Here is a 21,079-nt window from a genome sequence, read left to right as displayed (position 1 = left end):
AGTGAGCGTCAGGGTTGTATCTTTTCACCATACTTATTCAAACTCTACGCTGAGCAAAAAATCTGAGAACCTGGACTATATGAAGAAAAATGCAGCATCAGGATTGGAGGAAGACTCATTAACAACCTGCATTATGCAGATGACACAACCTTGCTTACTGAAAAGTGAAGAAGACTTGAAGCAATTACTAATGAAGATCAAAGACTACAGCCTTCAGTATGGATTGCACCTCAATATAAAGAAAACAAAAACCTTAACCACTGAACCAATAACCAACATCATGATAAATGGAAAAATAATGAAGTCGTCAAGGATTTCACTTTACTTGGCTCAACCATCAATGCTTACGGAAACAGCAGTCAAGAAATCAAACAATGTATTACACTGGACAAATCTCCTGCAAAAGACCTCTTCAAGATTTTAAAAAGCAAAGATATCACTTTGATGGCTAAGGTGCACCTGACCAAAGCCATGGTATTTTCAATCACCTCAAATACACATGAAAGCTGGACAATGAATAAGGAAGACCGAAGCAGAACTGACACATTTGAATTATGGTATTCGCAAAGAATATTGAATATGCCATGGACTGCCAAAAGAACAAACAAATCTTGGAGGAAGTATGGCCAGAATGCTCCTTAGAAGCCAAAATGGCAAGACTTCACCTCACACACTTCGGACATGTTATTGGCAGGGACCAGTCCTTGGCGGACATGTTATTGGCAGGGACCAGTCCTTGGAGAAAGACATCATGCTAGGTAAAGTAGAGGGTCAGTGAAAAAGAGGGAGAGCCTCAATGAGATGGACTGACACGGCAGCTGCAACAACGGGCTCAAAATAGACCTGCCATTGTGAGAATGTCACAGGACTGGGCAGCGTTCCGCTGTGTTGTTCATAGGCTCACCATGCGTCCCAGCAGACTGACAGCACCCAACAACGACAATCATCCACAGGTTTTCTCCTGCCCCTTTGTAATCTTCCTTCCCTACCTCTCTGAGGTCCCCCACCAAGCTAACACTGATCTGCTTTCTGTTGCTATAGTTTGCATTTTCTAGAAGTTTATACCCTTCTAGAAAATGATTTGATCTTAGTTATCTGGTCCTGCTGTTAACAGAAATACCACAAGTGGATGTCTTTAACAAACAGAAATTTATTCTATCACAGTTCAGGAGGCTAAATTAAGTCTGAATTAAGGGCACCATATCTAGGGGAAGGCTTTCTCTCGTTGTCAGCTCTGGGGGAAGGTCCTTGTCTCCTTTCAACATCTGTGGGCCTGGCGTCTCTTGGAGATCTCCATGTGTCTTGGCATCGATCCTCCCCTGGGTCTATGACGTTCTCAGAGAAGGGATCCCCGGTTCAAAGGACAAGCTCTGCTCTCAGCTCTTCTTTCTTGGTGGCATGAGATTCCTTCCTTTCTGCCAGCTTCTCTCTCCTTTTATCTCTTGTAAGATAAAAGGTGATATGTGCCACATCCAAGGGAAACTCCCCTCACATCTGATAAGGACTGTGAAGTGAGTAAGGGTGTCACATCCCAGCCTAATCTTCTTTAACATAACCTAATCTTGCCTCATTAACTACAGGGAGATATTAGGATTTACAACACAGAGGTCAATTACATCGGATCACAAAATGGAGGACAACCACACAATACTAGGAATCATGGCCTAGCCAAATTGACAGATTTTGGGGGAGACATAATTCCATCCATGACATTCTATCCTTTGGCCCCGCAAAATTCATGTTCTTGCCACATGTAAAACACTTTCACCCCATCATATCATCCCAAATCAACTCCAAGTCCAAATTCCATACTGGGACAAAATTTCTCTTCACCTGAGAACCTGTGAAATCTAGAATACAAGTTGTCTGCTTCTAAAGTACAATGATGGAACAGGCACAAGGTAGACATTTCCACTACAAATGGGAGAAATTGGGGGGAAGAAGAAACAATGGGCACCAAGCAATTAAAAAACTCAGCAGAAAATCTGCATTAGCTCTCAACGCTCGAAAATAATCCTCTGCTCTCTGAGACCATCTAGGCAACGGCCCTGCCCTTCAGACTCTGGGTATTGCTGACACCTTCTGGATTCTGGGTGGAGGCCCCTTGGTCCTGGGCTTCATCTCCACCTTTCGGGGCCACTGGGAAGGCAACTCTGCTCCCTCAGCTTTGGGTGGCCCCATTCTTCTAGTCCAACTGAATGGCGACCCCACCCCCTCGGCCCTGGCAGCCCTGTTCTTCTGCCCCTGGGACATGGCAGCCCTGCCCCCTCAGCTTTGAGTGGTGGCCGCATCCCCACGGCACTCGTGAATGGCAGCCCCACACTCTAAAACCAAGTTGGTGAAGATCTGACTCTTTGAAACACAGGAGGCTATGGCTCCACCCTTTGAAACCCTAGAGGCCATGGCCCCACCCTTTCAGACCCCAGAGGTCGTGGCCCTATCATCTGAGACTGAGGCAGCTCTGCTTCCCATGCACTTTGTCTCTTCAGCTTCTGCTTCCTGATTCCTTGGCCTCCAGGGCTGAAGGCACTCAGCTCTTTCGCTCCGTGGATTGGCAGGCCTAGCTCCTGCACAGTCTTGCATCAGTCTCCTGGTTCTGCTGTCACTGTTTCTCTGCCATTGCTTCTCGCCCTCTGCTTCTGGTGTTACAGCTTTCCTCACTTCCTTCTGAGTCCTCACTGAAATTGCCTTTGATGTCCATAGTTCCACCAACAGTCTCTTCAAGGTAATCTAGGCTTTTACTATGAAGCCAAACCCTTTGCCACTGAGACAATTCTGACTCATAGCGACCCTACAGGACAGTAGAACTGCCCCATGGAGTTTCCAAGGAGTGGCTGGTGGATTTGAACTGCCAACCTTTTGGTTAGTAGCCGAATACTTAATCACCGTGCCACCAGGCCCCACTTTACACCTTAAAACTCATCCAGCCTCTACCCATTAGCCAATTCCAAAACCACTTCCACATTGTACATATTTGTTAGAGTGCACCCCACTCTTTCAATACCAAAGTCTGAATCCTCTCCCTCAGCATAATTATTTTGAGGTTCAATCATATTGTGTTTATCAACAATTTACCCCATTTTGTTGTTGAGCAATATTCCACTGTATGGATATACCACAACTTACCTATTCATCTGTTGATGGTGTATTAGTTTCCTACAGCTGCCATAATAAAGTACCACAAACTGAGTGGCTTAAACAATAGAAATTTATTCTTTCACAGTTCTGGAGTCTAGAAGTCTGAAATTAAGGTATAAGCAGGGCCATGGTCTCTCTGAAGGCTCTAGAGGAGGACCTTCCCTTGCCTCTTACCAGCTTCTGTTGGTTCCTGGCAATCCTTTGTGTTCCCAGACTTAGAGATACATCACTCCAATCTCTGCCTCCACCTTCACATGGCCATCTTCCCTCTGTCCCTCTGTGTATCTCTTATGCTTTTTTTATAAGGACACCAGTCTTTACTGGATTAGAGCTCACCCTACTCAAGTATGACCTCATGTTAACTAATAACATCTTCAAAGACCCTATTTCAAAACAAGGTCATATTCATAGGTAACGGGGGTTAAGATTTCAACATATTCTTTGGGGGGACACAATTCAACGCCTAACAGATGAACAGTGGGTTGTTTCCAGTTTGGCACAATTACAAATAAAGCTATAAACATTCATATGTGGACTTGTACTTTCATTTTTCACAAGTAAATACCTAGAAGTAGAATGGCTGGATCGTATGGTATGTTTCACTTTTTAAGAAACTACCAGTTCATCTACCAAAGTGGCTATACCTTTTTACATTCCCACTAGCAATACACAAGAATTCTAATTCTTCCACATCCTAGCCAAACCTTGACGTGGTCAGTCCTCTTAATTCTACTTTAATGGGTGTGTTGGCTATCTCCGAGTCCCTGGGAGGTGCAAGTGGTTCAAGTGTTTGACTGCTAACTAAAACGTCAGCGGTTCGAGTCCACCCACGGGCTCCTCAGAAGAAATGTCTAGGGATGTACTTCTGAAAAATCAGCCATTGAGAACCGTGTGGAGCACAGTTCTACAGTGACACACATGGAGTCGTCATGAGTTGGAGTTGACTCTGAGTGTGTTATCTCACTGTGGCCTTAATTTGCATTTCCCTAAAGACAAATGATGATGAGTATTATTTAATGTGTTTGTTTTCCATCCATGTATCTTTTTTGATGAAGTGCCTGTTCAAATTTTCTGTTGATTTTTTAACTGGGTTATAGGTCTTCTTATTATTCAGTTGTAAGAGTTTTCTAAAAATTATTATTGTAGATATTTTAACGACAATTCATTTTAAAATACAGAACTATTTAGATAATCTATTTTTCTTGAGTGAGCCTGGCAGTTTGAGTGCTTCAAGAAATTAGTCCACTTCAGACAATAGGTAAGTGATAACTTTCCTGAAGGGGAAGCCAGCATGACTTGTATAAGGCAAGGTCATGGAAGCTCCATAGACACATCCCAGCTCCCTGAGGGACCTAACTACTGGGCTGAGGGCTGTGGAGACCATGGTCTCAGGGAACATCTAGCTCAATTGGCATAACATAGTTTATAAAGAAAATGTTCTACATTCTACTTTGGTGACTAGTGTCTGGGGCCTTAAAAGCCTGTAAGCAGCCATCCAGGATACTCCACCGGTCTCACCCCTCCCAGAGCAAGGGATAATGAAGAAAACTAAAGACACAAGGGAAAGATTAGTCCAAAGGATTACTGGACCACATCTACCATGGCCTCCACCAGACTCAGTTCAATACAACTAGATGGTACCCAGGTACCACCACTGACTGCTCTGACAGGGATCACAACAGAAGGTCCCAGACGGAGCTGAAGAAAAAAGTAGAACAAAATTCTAACACCCCCCAAAAAGACCAGACTTGCTGACCTGACAAAGACTGGATAAACCCTAAGAGTACTGCCCCTGGAAACCCTTTTAGCTCCGTAATGAAGGCACTCCTAAGGTTCACCCTTTAGCCAAAGATTAGACAGACCCGTAAAAAAAAAAGAGACTAAAAGGGCACATGGGGCAAGGACTAGAAGGCAGAAGGGGACAGGAAAGTTGGTAACAGGGAACCCAAGGTAGAGAAGGGAGAGTGTTAACATGTCGTGGGGTTGTTAACCAATGTCATAAAACAATATGTGTGCTGTTTAATGAGACGCTAGTTTGTTCTGTAAAGCTTCATCTAAAGTACAAGAAGAAAAATAAATCATTAGTTCATTTCATCTGTGATAGTGTATTTAGTGCCATAAATTTGTTCATAGTATTTCCTTGTCATTCTTTTAATATCTGTAGTAGATCTATAATGATGTAACAACACTCATTCCTTAATACTGATAATTTGTGTCTTCATTCGGATATATAGGCTTAGAGTTTTCACCATATTTTGCAAATTTTCAACAGTTATTTCTTCAAATATGTCTTCTGTCTCCCTGTCCGGGCTCTTTATTTTCAAGGCTTCCAATTACATGTATACTGAGCCTTTTGAAATTGCTCCATACCACGCTAGTGCTCTGGGGAGTTTGTTTTTAGTCTTTTTTTCTCTGTGTTTCATTTTGAATAGTTTGTTATTATGTTTTCAGGTTGACTAATCTTTTCTTCTGTAGCATCTAATCTGAATGTTAATCCAATCCACTGTATATCCACCTCAGAAACTGTATTCTTCATCTCCAGAAGTTCAATTTGGGTCTTCTTAGTATCTTCCATCTCTATTTAACATGCACAATCTTTCCTCTACCTTCTTGAACATATGCAATAGAGTCATAATAAAGGTTTTAATTTTCCTGTCTACTAATTTTATCATGTGTGTTACTTCTGAGTTAGTTTCAATTTACTGAGTTTTCATCTCACTGTAGGACATATTTTCTTGCTTCTTTGCATCCCTGGTAAATTTGGATTAGATGCAAGACATTGTGAATTTTATCTTGTTGAGTGCTGGATATTTTTGTTGCTGTTGTTAGGTTTCATCGAGTTGGTCCTGACTCATAGCAACCCCGTGGACAATAGAATGAAACACCGCCTGGTCCAACGCCATCCTCATTATCGTTGTTATCTCTGAGCCCATTGTTGAAGACACGGTATCAATCCATCTCATCGAGGGTCGTCCTCTTTTTCACTTCCTCTCTACTTTACCAGGCATGATGTCTATCACCAGGGACTGGTCCCTCCTGATAACATGTCCAAGGTATGAGAGACGAAGTCTCACCATCCTTGCTTCCAAGGAGCACTCTGGCAGTATTTCTTCCAAGACAGACTTGTTCGTTCTTCTGGAAGTTTGCAGTGTATATTCAATATTCTTCGCCAACACCATAATTCAAAGGCATCGATTCTTCTTTGCTCTTCCTTATTCGTTGTCCAGCTTTCCCATGTATATGAGATGATTGAAAATATCATGGCTTGGGTCAGGCACACCTGAGTTCTCAAAGTGACATCTTTGCTTTGAACACATTAAAGACGTCTTTTGCAGCAGATCTGCCTAATGCAATATGTCATTTGGTTTTCATGGGCGTTGATAGTTGATCCAAGTAAAACGAAATCTTTGACAAGGATTTCATTTTACAATGTTGGTTATAGGTCTAGCTGTGAGAATTTCTGTTTTCTTTATGGTGAGGTGTAATCCATACTGAAGGCTGTAGTCTTTGATCTTCATCAGTAAGTGCTTCAAGTCCTCTTCCTTTTCAGCAAGCAAGGTTGTGTTATCTGCATATCGAAGGTTGTTAATGAGTCTTTCACCAATTCTGATGTCACATTCTTCTTCATAGTTCACAGTCCAGCTTCTTGGATTATTTGCTTAGCATACAGATTGAATAAGTGTGGTGAAAAGATACAACCTTGACGCACACCTTCCTTGATTTTAAACCATGCAATATCCCCTTGTTCTAACCTAACGGCTTCCTCTCGGTCTATGTACAGGTTCCTCACGAGCACAATTGTTTTGGCATTCGCATTCTTTGCAATGTTATTCATAATTTGTTATGATTCACACAGCTGAATCCCTTTGCATAGTCAATAAAACACAGGTAAACATCTTTCTGGTATTCTCTGCTTTCAGCCAAGATCCATCTGACATCAGCAATGATATTCCTTGTTCAGGGTCCTCTTCTGAATCCAGAGTGAATTTCTGGCATTTCTCTGATGATGTACTGCTGCAACTGCTTTTGAGTGATCTTCAGCAAAATTCTACTTGCACGTGATATTAATGATATTGTTTGGTAATTTCCACATACTGTAGGATCACCTTTCTTTGGAATCAGCAAATACATGCATCTCTTCCAGTCAGTTGGCCGGGTAGCTGTCTTCCAAATTTTCTTGGCAGAGATGAGTGAGCACCTCTTGTGCTGTAACCTTTTGCTGAAACATCTCAATTGGTATTGCGTCAATTCCTGGAGCGTTGTTTTTCGCCAATGCCTCCAGTGCAGCTTGGACTTCTTCTTTCAATACCATCAGTTCTTCATCATATGCTACCTCCTGAAATGGTTGAACGTCGACCAGTTTTTTTGGTACTGTGACTCTGTGTATTCCTTCCATCTGCTTTTGATGGTTCCTGTGTCATTCAATTTTGCCCACAGAATTCTTCAAAATTGCAACTCAGGCTTGAATTTTTTCTTCAGTTCTTTCAGCTTGAGAAACGCCAACATGTTCTTCCCTTTTGGTTTTCTAACTCCAGATCTTTTCACATTTCATTATAATATTTTGTCTTTTTGAGCTGCCCTTTGAAATCTTCTGTTCAGCTCTTTTACATCATTTTTTCCATTTGGTTTAGCTACTTTACATTCAAGAGTAAGTTTCAAAGTCTCTTCTGACATTCATTTTGGTCTTTTCTTTCTTTTCTGTCTTTTTAATGACCTTTTGCTTTCTTCACGTATGATATCCTTGATGTCTTCCCACAACTCGTTTGTTCTGCCATTATCAGTGTTCAGTGCTTCAAATCTATTCTTGAGATGGTCTCTAAATTCAGGTGGGATACTCAAGGTCATATTTTGGCTCTCATGGACTTGGTTTTATTTTCTTCAGCTTCAACATGAACTTGCATATGAGCAATTGATCATCTGTTCTGCAGCTGGCCTCTGGCCTTGTTCTGACAGATGACATTGAACTTTTTCATTGTTTTTTTCCACAGATGTAGTCAATTTGCTTCCTGTGTTTTCTATCTGGTGAGGTCCACATGTATAGTCGCCATTTATGTTGCTGGAAAAAAAAAGATATTTGCAACGATTAAGTCACTGATCTTGCAAAATTCTATCATGAGACCTCCAGCATCACTTCTATCACCAAGGCCATATTTTCCAACGACTGATCCTTCTTTGTTTCCAACTTTTGCAATCCAATCACGAGTAATTAGCAGTGCATCTTAAATGTTTGCTCAATTTCAGACTGCAGAAGTTGGTAAAAATCTTCAATTTCACCACCTTTGGCATTAGTGATCCTTGGGTAAATTTGAATAATAGTCATATTAACTGGTCCTCCTTGCAGGTCACTATCCTATCACTGACAGCATCATACTTCAGGATAGATCTTGAAACGTTCTTTTTGATGATGAATGTGATGCCATTCCTCTTGAAGTTGTGATTCTCAGCATAGTAGACCATATGATTCTCTCATTCAGCTGGCCAATACCAGTCCATTTTAGCTCACTAATGCCTAGGATATCAATCTTTATGTGTTCCATTTCATTTTTGACGACTTCCAATTTTCCTAGATTCATACTTCGTACATTCCACCTTCCGATTATTAATGGATGTTTGCAGCTGTTTCTTCTCATTTTGAGTCATGCCACATCACCAAATGAAGGTTCCAAAAGCTTGACTCCATCCACATCATTGAGGTGGACTCTACCTTGAGGAGGCAGCTCTTCCCCAGTCGTCATATCTTGAGTGCCTTCTGACTTGAGGGGTTCATCTTTTGGCATTATATCAGAAGATGTTCTGTTGCTATTTATAAGGTTTTCACTGGCCAATTTTTTTAGAAGTAGGTCCTTATTTCTAGACTGTCTTAGTCTAAAAGTTCCACTGAAACCTGTCCACCAAGGGTGACCCTGCTGGCATCTGAAATACCAGTGGCAAAGCTTCCAGTATCACAGCACACAAGCCACCACAGTAGAACAAACTGACAGACGCTTGGTGGGGATATTTTTGTATTACTATAAATATCCTTGAGGTTTGTTTTGGTACACAACTTAACTACTTGAAAACAGTTTAATCCTTTTAAGATTTGCTTTTAAGCTTTGTGAGGTGGAGCCAGAATAGAGTTTGGTCTAGGGCTAATTCTGTCCTACTACTACCTACAATATTTCTTCTTTTTACTACCTACAATACCTTTCTGGGCACTCCATTCAATACTCTGTGAATTACAAGGTTTTACACTCTGGCTGGTAGAAGCAAAAACCATTGCCAGCCCTGTATGAGCTCTGAACATTTTTCTGTCTGCTCCTTTTTCGTGGTTCCTTCCCCGGCCTCAGAAGTTTCCATACATGTTTGTGCTGATCAATACTCAGCTTAAGAGTTGTGGGGGTAGCCATCAGAGAGACGCAAACCAAAACCAGGATGAGATACCATTTCACTCCCGCTAGAATGGCTAAGATTAAAAAAACAGAAAATAACAAATGTTGGCGAGGCTATAAGGAAACTGAACACTTATCCATTGCTGGTGGGAATGCAAGATGGTACAACCCTTACGGAAAACAATGTGGTAGTTCCCCAAAAAACTAAAAATAAAACTATCATATGACACAGCAATTTCACTGCTAGGAATACACCCAGAAGACTTGAAAGCAGAGACTCAAAAAGAGACTTGTACATCAGTTTTCACTGCAGCATTATTCACAACAGCCAAAAGGTAGAAACAACCTAAATGCTCATGAATGGATGAAAGGTCAGCAGTTCAAATCCACCAGCCACTCCTTGGAAACCCCATGGAGCAGTTCTACTCTGTCATATAGGGTCGCTATGAGTCGGAATCAACTACACAGCAATAGTCACTTATATTAAAAGACAAGAGTAGGCAAATGTATAGAGACTAAATTTTATTAGTGGTTACCAGGGACAGGAGGGACGGTGAAAGGAGTGGTTATCACTTATGAAGCACGGAGTTCCAGTTTATGGTGATGGAAAATCACATTGATTAAGGGTAGGGTTGCACAGCCGATTAATGTATTCACTGTCAATAAGTTGTACTACCGCAAAAAGTTGAACTGGCAAAAGTTGTATGATAGATATATTTACACAAAAAAACAGTAGCTGCTGAGGCTGCTTATGTAAAACCAAACACCTCATGGGATGTGGTTCCTTTGTTTGGAGGTTTAAGGTCATGGTTTCATGGGACATCCCAGTTAACTGGCCCAATATCGTGTTTAGTGCTTCCGTTCTGCCTCCTAGTTTGTTGCATAGTGCCTGGGGTTTTAAAAGCTTGCAAGTAGCCACCCAAGGTACAACTGTTGACCTCTATTCACCTGGAGCAGCAGAGGAAGAAGGACAATCAGGAATAGGAGGAAGAAATGGAATGTGTGGCTAACTGCCTCCATGAAAAACTGCCTCCTTTTCCATTGAGACCAGAAGAACTGGATGGTGCCCAGCTACCATTATTGAACATTTTGATCAAAGATTCTATAGTAGTATCCTGTTCAAAGGGGGGAAATGCAGAACAAAATTTCTAATTCTCATAGAATCCAGAATTTCTGGAGCCATGGAGGTTGGATGAACCCCTAAAACTAGTGTCCTGAGATAATCTTTAAACCTTAAACCAAAAATATCCCCCAAAGTTTCCTTTAAACCAAACGATAGTTTAGCTTAACTAATAAAATACTTAATGTCTGCCATTAAGTATTTTGCTCTTTTAAGATCTATTTAAATGGGATCAAATGGAAAACAGCAACTGGTAAGATTAGATAGGAACCTTAGGGGACAGTGAGCTTATGTTAATGCAGGAGGAATAACTTGGAAAAGGAGAGTGAGAATGGTTGTACAACTTGAAGAATGTAATCAATGTCACTGAATTGTACATGTAGACATTGTTGAATTGGTATACACTGTGCTGTGTATATTCTCAACAACAACAAATTATTAAAAAAAAGAGTCAAGGGTGATCACCGGCTCATCTCCAGAACACTCTCTTCATGCAGTTCTCGCCTCTTAGTACGCTGCTCTGTGAACTCTCCAGGCTCTACTCCAGTCTGCCTTATGAACTCTCCTCTTCAGACTACACTCCGTCTCCTAGACTCAGGGGAACTACCAGGCTCTACCTGGATTCTCCCTCCCTATGCTGTGACCTGGTAACTGTCTCCAGGCAGTAACCTGGCACCATCATAGGGCTTACCTTGTTTGTTTCCCCCATCTCAGGGGCCACTCTCCTGCAATGTCTGATATCCAATATCCGAAATCCATTGTTTCACATATTTTGTATAGTCTTTTAGTTGTTTCAAGTACAAGAGTGAATTTGGTCCCTGTAACTCCATTTTGGCTGAAAGCAAAAGTTTTTGGCATAAAAAACTTAATTATATTCTGGAAATTGTTTCCCACTTCTGAGTTTTTCTTCAGTTTCTTTAATGTTATGTTTTCCCATCTTTGCACTTAACTTTGGAACCCAATGAAACTTTTACAAATGAATCTAGGATTGTGGGATGCTGAAAAATCAATTTCATATTTCACTATTAGAAAGTTCATAAGAAGTTAACCACTAACTTTACTCATTCACTTAGGTCTGTATAAAAGTCATCAGTAGAAAAATAAGTTATTAGAAAAATAAAGCAACTTAATAAACATACTGCTGGCATTTAGGATGCTACAAAGAAGTGTGAAATATTAAATAGACACATTTCAACAAAAAAACTAATAAAATATTAATGAGCAATACAGTAACTCTTACCTTATAGTAAAGGCTCTAAAAATAGAAATGGTACAATTTGTAACTTATTATTAGATGCCAAATCTACATTTGAAGACTTTTAGAAAAGCACAAACAACTAAGGGGAAAATGAAATTGACTAAGTCAACAGCTAATCTGTGTGGACAAAGACCTAATGTTAATCAAAGCAATGTGCCAGCATTCCAGACTGATAATGCGTCCTGTTAGATATTACGGTAAGATTCCTAGGTCAAACTATGTTAAGATGCTTTTTATTTTAGTTATGAAATGTCTGAGCTACAGAAAGCAGGAAACCCTGGTGACATAGTGGTTAAGAGCTACGGCTGCTAATTAAAAGGTCGGCAGTTCAAATCTACCAGGCACTCCTTGGAAACTCTATGGGGCAGCTCTACTCTGTCCTATGGGGTCACTATGAATCAGAATCAACTCGACGGCATGAGCTTGGTTTTTTGCTTTTTTTTTTTAAATAAAAAAGTATGGAGAATATAACAAAAATATTCATTTACTCCACCAAATTTAACAAATGTTAACATATTGTCATAAATGCTTCAGACACTTTATTATTATTTTTATTAACAAAGCAATATTGATAAGAGTTGAAATTTTCTTTCTGTCCTTCCCCAGTCCCATTCCCCCTCCCTTCCTAGAAGTAACCACTAACCAGCCTTAAGTTAGCATGCCCTCCTGGTTTTGATACTCTTATTCCATAAGTTACGCAGCCACAGATAAAATACAGCATTTTTTTACGTGTTTAAAATTGACAGTTAAGTATTTAAAGGGAAGAATAGACAGTCCGTTTTGTAGTACAAAGAAGAAAGCGCTGCCTCAACAATGTGTGAAGGAACAGGACCCATGGGATAAGGTGATAATGCGCTATGACTTCGCTACTGCACAATCACACCGTTCCTCTCAGAAAAGGAGGGCCAGGACAGTGTGCTTCTTTAGAGAAGAGTGCCAAACAACAGCTGCAGAGGGAATCATAGAGTTAGAAAAAAATCACCACTTAGTAACTAGCAATGATTCAGGTAAGAACCACTGGAAACAAAATATTCAAATGGTCTCGAAGTTTATCACTCCACAGAATATTTAATTAAAAAGAAAAAAAGATACTTTTACAATGGAGAAATCTGACGGATAGCACCTTAACCAAATAATTTAAATTCATATCACCAATAACAGGACAAACTTATGTCAAGTGCTTCTTGATATTGTGCAATGGGAAGGAAATCACCTACATTAAGGGTTAGCAAACTATTTCTGTTACGGGTCAGATAACAAATACCTTATGCCTTCTGAGCCATCTGACCTTCCTCATAACTATTCAACTCTGCCACTGAGTGCAAAAGCATATGACAGCATATGACAAATAGTTATTATGGCTGTGCTCCATTTAAACTTTAGCTACAAAAACAGGCAACAGGTCAGGTTGGTCAGCAGGCTGGAGTTTGCCAGTCCCTAACCTACATGGTAATCGCACTAAAAAATGTTTTACCTGAGTCTAATCGTGAGAAAACAACCAGACGAAACCAGACTGTGGGATACTCTACAAGACATAGAGTATACCACAAGACACGGAGCCCTGGTGGCACAGTGGTTAAGAGCTTGGCTGTTAATCAAAAGACTCGCAGTCCAAATCCACCAGCTGCTCCTTGGAAACCCTATGGGGCAGTTCTACTCCGCCAGCCAGGATTGCTATGAGTTGGAATTGACTCGACAGCAACAGGTTTTGGGGTTTTTTTAACTATAAGATATGGGCCTGGATTTTTTTTTAAATCACTATAGTGAAAGACAAATAGGCTACATATCATATGATTCCAATTACAGGACATTCTTGAAAAGAAAAAAAATACTATAGATGCAGTAAAAAGATCAGCAGTTTCCAGGGGGTCAATGGGTCAGAGGGAAGGGAAGAACAGGTGAAGAACCAAGGATTTTTAGGCCAGTGAGACTATTTTGTAGGATGCTGTAATGACAGATACAGGGTATTATGCATTTGTCAAAAACTCATAGAAGTTTTTAGCACAAAGACTGACTCACTGCATGTACAGTAAAAAAGTCCTTTAGGAGGTCAGTGAATGCCAGGAAAGAATGCAGATAGTGACAAGAGAATTTAGCTCTATACAAATGTATGGAATAATCTTACTGAAGGGGTGTTGACCTAAATAAACTAAAAGCACAAGGAACTGCACGTAGGCACTGTACTCTAGTTGATACCAAGTTGGTTCCTAGGGGGCACGGGTTAACAACGCTGACACTGCTACACATGTACACTGGAATCGAACAATTAAACGGATGACAGATGTGGGAGCCAGGTTTCTCATTGTTGGAGAGGAAATTTACAGATAAGGGGAGGAGAGTAGAATGATCCATGCACTAGATCAGAGTTGGAGGCATCAGTAAAAACTCACGTTTAACTTACTATAGATATAAATGATTACATATAGAAATATTTATAGACATGTGTCTATAAGCAGGTTAGAACACACACATATATTTCTTTGCTCTGTCAGCTGAGAGGGTCTAAAAGAAACGAGCACACCTAACACTCAGATCTTGGTTTCTAATTCCATTCTCCAATAAACAGAACCAGAACCTGGGTTCCTTGTAGAAATGGCTGATTCTAGGACTAGGGGAGGAAACAAACAAGATGAGCCTAGAGAATCTTGTAGTGCCAGAAAGAAAGAAAACGCTTAAAAAATAAAAATCCACAATGATGGGTGTATGTCAAAGGTACACAGGAACCAACCAAGAAGAGCTCCCAATGGCCAATCTGGAAAAAATCTGAGTAATAAAATAAATAAAGTAGAATTGGATTATAAACCAAAGTATAAAATAAGTATCTATATGGATATAAACAAATGACTGAATAAAGCAACAACAAAAAACAATGGACAGCAGTTATACATATTTTTTATATCAACCATAAAAGTAGAAATTGGGAGAAACTTAGCCCAACAATAATAGAATACAGCCAGGAAAAAACTTACACAAGCAATGCCTGCTATTTTCCAACAAATGCTGGGCCATCTGGAGGAAGGGGAATTAGACTTTTCTATCGCTCAATAGAGCAGGAGCGCATTAGAAGGTAAAACAACAACAACAACAAACAAGCCCGTTGCCTTGGTTCCAACTCATGGTGATGCCATGTGTTACAGCGTAGAACTGCACCACAGGATTTTCTTGACTAATCTACAAGGAAGCAGGTCACCAGGCCTCTGTTCTGTTGCACTGCTGGGTGTTTGGACTGCCAACTTTTAGGTTAATAGTCAAGCACAAACCACCTGTACCACTCAGGGACCTGCATTAGAAGCTACACTAGCTCACAAAGCTGATACAAAGAAAATCTTTCTTACTAGTTTAGTAACCCCACAATAGAACAGAATGTTTTACCAAGTAACACATCACGTGGAATAACAGGACGGAAAAACGGAGTGCCAAATTAGAAGGCTGGAGAAAACCTCCGAGGCTTCTTTTTCACAGGTGGTATCATTTTTATATTCAGAATCAAGATCTGAAGTATTACAAAGTACTGAGATGCTTCCAAATAAAAAAATAATAATTATAATGTCATATAGAGATAATTGGTTTTCATATTACTCTGAATCTAAAAAAGTAGTCATCTACATAAGGTAACATATTGTGTCTCTACCATCAGAACACCTGATTGACATTCCATTCCTGTAAGCCAACAATAAGGAGCTTATTCTACGACCTCAGGTGTCAATGCTCTGGTCCAATGATTCTCAATGGACAGTGACTCAAATTTAACCAAAGCTTCTTCGCTGATGAGAAAAATACAGGTGACTAGGTGAAGCCACGGATGACTACGATAAGGAAGGATGGTTAGAAAGGCGAGACGGCTTCTAAAATAACCTAAAAGAGCATTCATCACATTTTTGTGCAAAGATCACTAGGCTGTGATGTGAAACCATCCTCTAAGCATTCGACATTCAAAACGCTGGAGCAAAACGAACTACATTCAGTGACTTTATTACAGTGAGCAAATCCATGTATTTCAGAGATCATGCTTAGGGCAGTGGAGGCAGCAGAGAAGAATCAAGAGGCAATTTAGTGCCATGTTTAAGAGGACATGCTTTGCAGTCAACTGACTGGATTTGAATTGCAGCCTTGCCTTTTATTAGCCAGGTAACCTCAGACAAGTTTCTTAACCTCCCTGTTCCTTAGTTTCTTCACCTATAAAATGGGGCTAGTAAGAGTTCCTACTTTACAGGGATACTGTGAAGATGAAATGAGGTAACCTGGTGTCTTAGATAGCAACTGCTGCTATAACAGAAATGGGACCCTGGTGGCACAGGGGTTAAGAGCTCAGCTGCTAACCAAAAGGTCTGCAGTTCAAATCTGCCAGCCGCTCCTTGGGAACACTATAGGGCAGTTGTACTCTGCCCAACAGGGTCTCTATGAGTCAGAATCTATCCAAAGGCAATGGGTTTTGTTTTTTTGTTGTTGGTTTTTAACAGAAATACCACAAGTGATGGGTGTATGTCACCGGGACACAGGAGCCTTTCTTTAGCAAACAGAAATTAATTTTCTCACAGTTCAGGAGCTGGAAGTCTGAATTTAGGGTGCTGGCTCTAAGGGAAGCGTTTTTCTCTCTGTCGACTCTGGGCGAACGTCTTTGTACCTTGGCTCCTTGATGATCTTCACGTGGTATGGCATCTGTCTTCCCCCAACTCTGCCTCTCTATGCCTTATCTGCTATCTTACATCTCAAGAGAGGTTGATTTAAGACATACCCTACACTAGTCTGTCTAATTATCATAACAAAAAACCTGAAATTCATTGCCATAGAGTCAATTCCAACTCATAGCAACGCTACAGAATAGAGCAGAACTGGCCCATAGGATTTCCAAGGAGCAGCTGGTGAATTCTAACTGCCGACCTTTTGGTTAGCAGCCAAGCTCATAACCACTGAGCCACCAGGGCTCCATCAATCCATTCCCAAATGGGATTATAATCACAGGTATAACTAAAAACTATAACTCATTGCCGTAGAGTCAATTCCAACTCATAGCGATTCTACAGGACAGAGCAGAACTGCCCCATAGGGTTTCCAAGGATCAGCTGGTGAAGTCAAACTGTCAATCTTTTGGTTAGCGGCCGAACACTTAACCACTGTGCCACCAGGGCTCCAACCACAGGTATCGGGGTTAGGATTTACAACACGTTTACTACACATTTAGGTAAAGTACTTAGCATACTATCTGACACACAGTAATGTTAGCTATTATTATTTAAAAAATTCCTTGCTACAAACGATTTGGTCTTTGTCATATACACAATCCATAAAATTTAAATACGTGGTCCACAAACCTTCCAGGGTTCCACAGTACGTCAAATCAGGTGACAAAGATAGGCACGGGCCGGGGCCCACAACTCAAAAAAGTCTATATTCCAAAAGTTCACCTTTGAGTCCATGGAACACGCTTCCCCACATATACAGCTGAAACAAGTAGTTGGCTGTATTATTACTTACACGGGTGAAAAATGTTTCCAGGCTCGTCCGTGCATCTAGCCGTGATCCACACCATGGCTTTGATGGGGAAGGCATTCTATGATACTTGAGAAGAACACAGCGACCCTGGGAAGAAAACATCTTCCCCTGCTGCTGTAGCAGCTGGACAATTACATCGTATTCTCAAGGACTTGAAGAACCTCTTCTACGCTGTACCAAGAACATCATAGTACTTACTGTATGAGGACGAAGAAACACAATATACACACAAAGATTTTAAGATAAAAATAGTTTTTTTTTTTTTTTCCAAGACCCGGATATCCTTTAGGTGACAGCCTTTCAAAAGCAGGACACCCTGTAACTGGCATTATCTCTTAGTACATTCTCAATTTCTCCCTAATAATTAAGAACACAGCAATAAAAATGTATACTCAATGCAATAAAGCTCCTTTATGGGATAATTATGCCTGTCTTATGAAATCTTTTAAATAGTTGCTACCAAGTAGACTGACTAGCCTGATCTTATCTACGGACCTATATAGCTTTGCCTACTCCTCCATCAAGTAATACTAGGCAGTAAAACTGTCCAAAATTAGACAGTGAAAAAAAAAAGTGAAGGATAAGGGTTTGGGAAATTCACAAACACAACCAGCAAGTGAAATGTCAAGAATTCACAAAGTTTTAACAAGTTAGCTGTATACACTGAGCACCCGGATCTTGATTTCTAAATACCGTCCTCCACTAATGGAATCAGGGCTCCTCAGTGAAAACGGCTGATTCCAGGGGTAGGGCAGGGAAAGAACAAGATGCAGCCTGGAACATCTGGCGCCAAAGCAGTAAGGAAGTGATCCATGACGACCAGGAGTTAGGTGGAAGGGGCTCCCACTAGCCAAGACTGGGACAATCTGAGCATCAAGTTAAATAAGGATAGTAATGGATTACAACCTTTTGAATAAAGTAAGAAGACTCCATAAGTCCACTGTAATATAAAAAATTATTAAATAAATGGGGGTGGGGAGGAATGAAAGCTCTTTCTCACTGTAGAAAGCTAACAGATGTAGAAGGAACGACAGAATTAGAAAAATCACCATTTGCCAGTCGTCACCATAATAACTGATTCAGGCAAGAATCATCAATGAATGCTATACTAATGGATGAAGTTTGAGAAGTAATAGGATATTCACATTCTCAGGTAAATCCACAGAAGATACAACCAAGATTTACAGTGAAGAAACCTAGCAGAGAGCACCTAACCCACTGATCAAAGTTAGCATTGCCAGTAATGAGACTAAAAGACAGCTTGAGCCTCCCAGTACGATGCACTGAGAAGAACTCTGTATTATGTCTACGACTCCTAATCATAAAAAAAAAGAGACAACCCAAGGAGCATCCTACAGAATAACTGACCTGTACTCCTCAAAAATGTCAGTGTGATGAAGTCCAAAGAAAGACTCAAGAAGTGATTAAAGGAATTGAATGTTAACACATGCTTTCAGGTTTTCTTTTGCTACCTGGGCATTACTGGGACAATTAACAAAGTATCAGTAAGGTATGCAAACTACACAATAATATTGTTTCAATGTTAAGTTCCTCATTTTGCTAACTGTACTGTGGTTATGTAAGAGGATTCCTTGTTTTGGGGAATTATACACTGAAATATTTAGAGGTAAAGTGCAAGGGGCCCTTTACCTCTAAATATTTCCGTTTGTAACCTACTATTAAATACACCTGTAACTTACCGTTAAATGGCTCAGAAAGAAAAAATACAGAGAGACGGGCACGGAGGAGGACAGGGGAAAAGGAAAAAGCAAATGCGACAAAACGTTAGTATTTTGAGAATCTGGGTTCTCTTCCTGCAACTTTTCTGTGAGTCTGAAATTATATCTAAATTTGTCAATGCTCATGGAACTATATAAATCTGTACATTGCAGGTCTGTACATCGCAGAATACAAATTACACCTCAATTAAAAAAAATAAAAGCCCAATCTAGATGGGTACCAGATGTTGATGATGGAACACGTCAACAATTGAAAACAAAGGTTAGAAACTCAGCAAGGACTGATCGAAATGAAGCCTAACTCCATCCCTACTTTATTTTAAATTCGAAACAATGAACCAGCCCCTGTTGGCCTGATGACCGTGTCTGTGATCACGGTGACTAAGGGCTCTTGAGGGTTCCTGGCTCTGTGGGCCTTTGCTACCTTCCTGCCACACTCCCCCATGAGGGCCTCGGGGTGCTCCGCTCAGGAACGCAATTGGCTACACTCCTGTCTAATCCAGCACCAAACACACAAACTTGTGACAAGCAAACCCAGACCTTAATTTTTTTTTTTTTTAAAGTAGAAGCCAAAAATGATGGTAACAATCCCTGAAAGGTACACACACTACTGAGAAACCTCGGGGGAGATGCTTCTGCTGATGCCAAGGTCTAGAGCAGGACCTGGCTTACAACCTAGATTAATCTCTCTCAAAAGACATTTATTACTAATATAATACAAACACAAATCAAAACCAAAGCCGCTGCTATCAAGCTGATTCTGACTTATGGTGAGTCCACATGTTACAGACGACAGCTGAGCTCCACAGGGTCTTCTTAGCAGTAATCTTTATGGAAGCAAATCACCAGGGCGTCTTTCCACAGAGCCACTGGGTGGGTTTGAACCACCAACTTTTTGGTTAGTAGCTGAGAGCAAACTGTCTGCACCACTCAGGGACCGACTAATGCAACAACAGTCAACTGTGACATTTGATTATTTTTTTTAATACCAATAAATTTTTTAAATACTTTTTTTCAAAATACTTATAAAACGAAAAGATAATAAGGATAAAATCTCATACCTTGCTTTAGAAATACTATAAATTCCCTTACGGTTTGGTCCAAATTCACTCCGTGATATACTACAGGTCTGAAATTGCGGTGCTCAAATGAACGAATGAGGCGAACTGTAACTGTCACTTTTTCAGGAGCCATGTGAAGAAATTCCTGTGGCGAGAGATACAAGAAGAGTGAATAAAATCACCCGACAATTCTGTACAACCGACTAGCCTGTGTCTGCACCGCTGGCTCTAGGACACCAACCCCATCTCTGCAATACTCTAACTTTACAGACAGAGTCCTCTAAACCCAGGCCAGACTCCTGGGCACCCAGGAGTCCCAGGGTCACTCCCTCCTATCCACACTGATCCTGGACAACTCTGTCACCAGTCACTGATGCTGTGACAAGCTGAAAATGGACGGGGCACAGAAGATGAATAAAAATGACATAGGTGTGTGTGTCTCTACAGGTAGGTATATGCAAATGAATGTGGAGAAGCAGGGTTGCCAGCAGAGATACATCTCTTACATATAACTGCCTGGATTTTTTAGGCTCAATTGGACCTGAAATGGAATTACACTTCTATGGAGTCAACTATCAACAGATGTCATTTTTAAGCTCATAAATGCTGCCAATTTCAGGTGCTGATTACATGGCACGGTTTTACTCATCTTTCACATTATTTAATTTGAATTTGTATACGTCATCCTAACCTATGTAGTAGTCCTATGTGCCAGAAAAAAAAAAAAAAATCCAAGGCCATCGAGTTGATTTCAACTCATAGCGACCCTATAGGACAGAGCAGAACTGCCCCAGAGGGTTTCCAAGGAGCGACTGGTGGATTTGAACTGTCGAACTTTTGGTTAGCAGTCAAACTCTTAACCACTTTGCCACAAGATGTTACCATATTTAATTCTCTCCCAA

At 40.6% G+C, this 21,079-nt stretch overlaps 1 protein-coding gene across 7 annotated transcripts in view; it reads right to left on the bottom strand.

Moving 5' to 3' along the window:
• Positions 1–21,079, bottom strand: part of C6H2orf76 (chromosome 6 C2orf76 homolog) — a 114,187-nt gene that overhangs the window by 48,930 nt on the left and 44,178 nt on the right. For all 7 annotated transcript variants that reach the window (XM_049889175.1, XM_049889176.1, XM_049889178.1 and 4 more), the window contains one exon: positions 20,178–20,322. In XM_049889175.1, the coding sequence (XP_049745132.1) occupies positions 20,178–20,322 (145 nt within the window). The remainder of the gene's footprint in view (positions 1–20,177; positions 20,323–21,079) is intronic.

The sequence above is a fragment of the Elephas maximus genome, chromosome 6 (genome assembly GCF_024166365.1).
Source record: "Elephas maximus indicus isolate mEleMax1 chromosome 6, mEleMax1 primary haplotype, whole genome shotgun sequence".
NCBI lineage: Eukaryota > Metazoa > Chordata > Mammalia > Proboscidea > Elephantidae > Elephas > Elephas maximus.
Note: the sequence above shows the minus strand (reverse complement) of the source record. Positions and strands in the feature narration are given on the sequence as shown.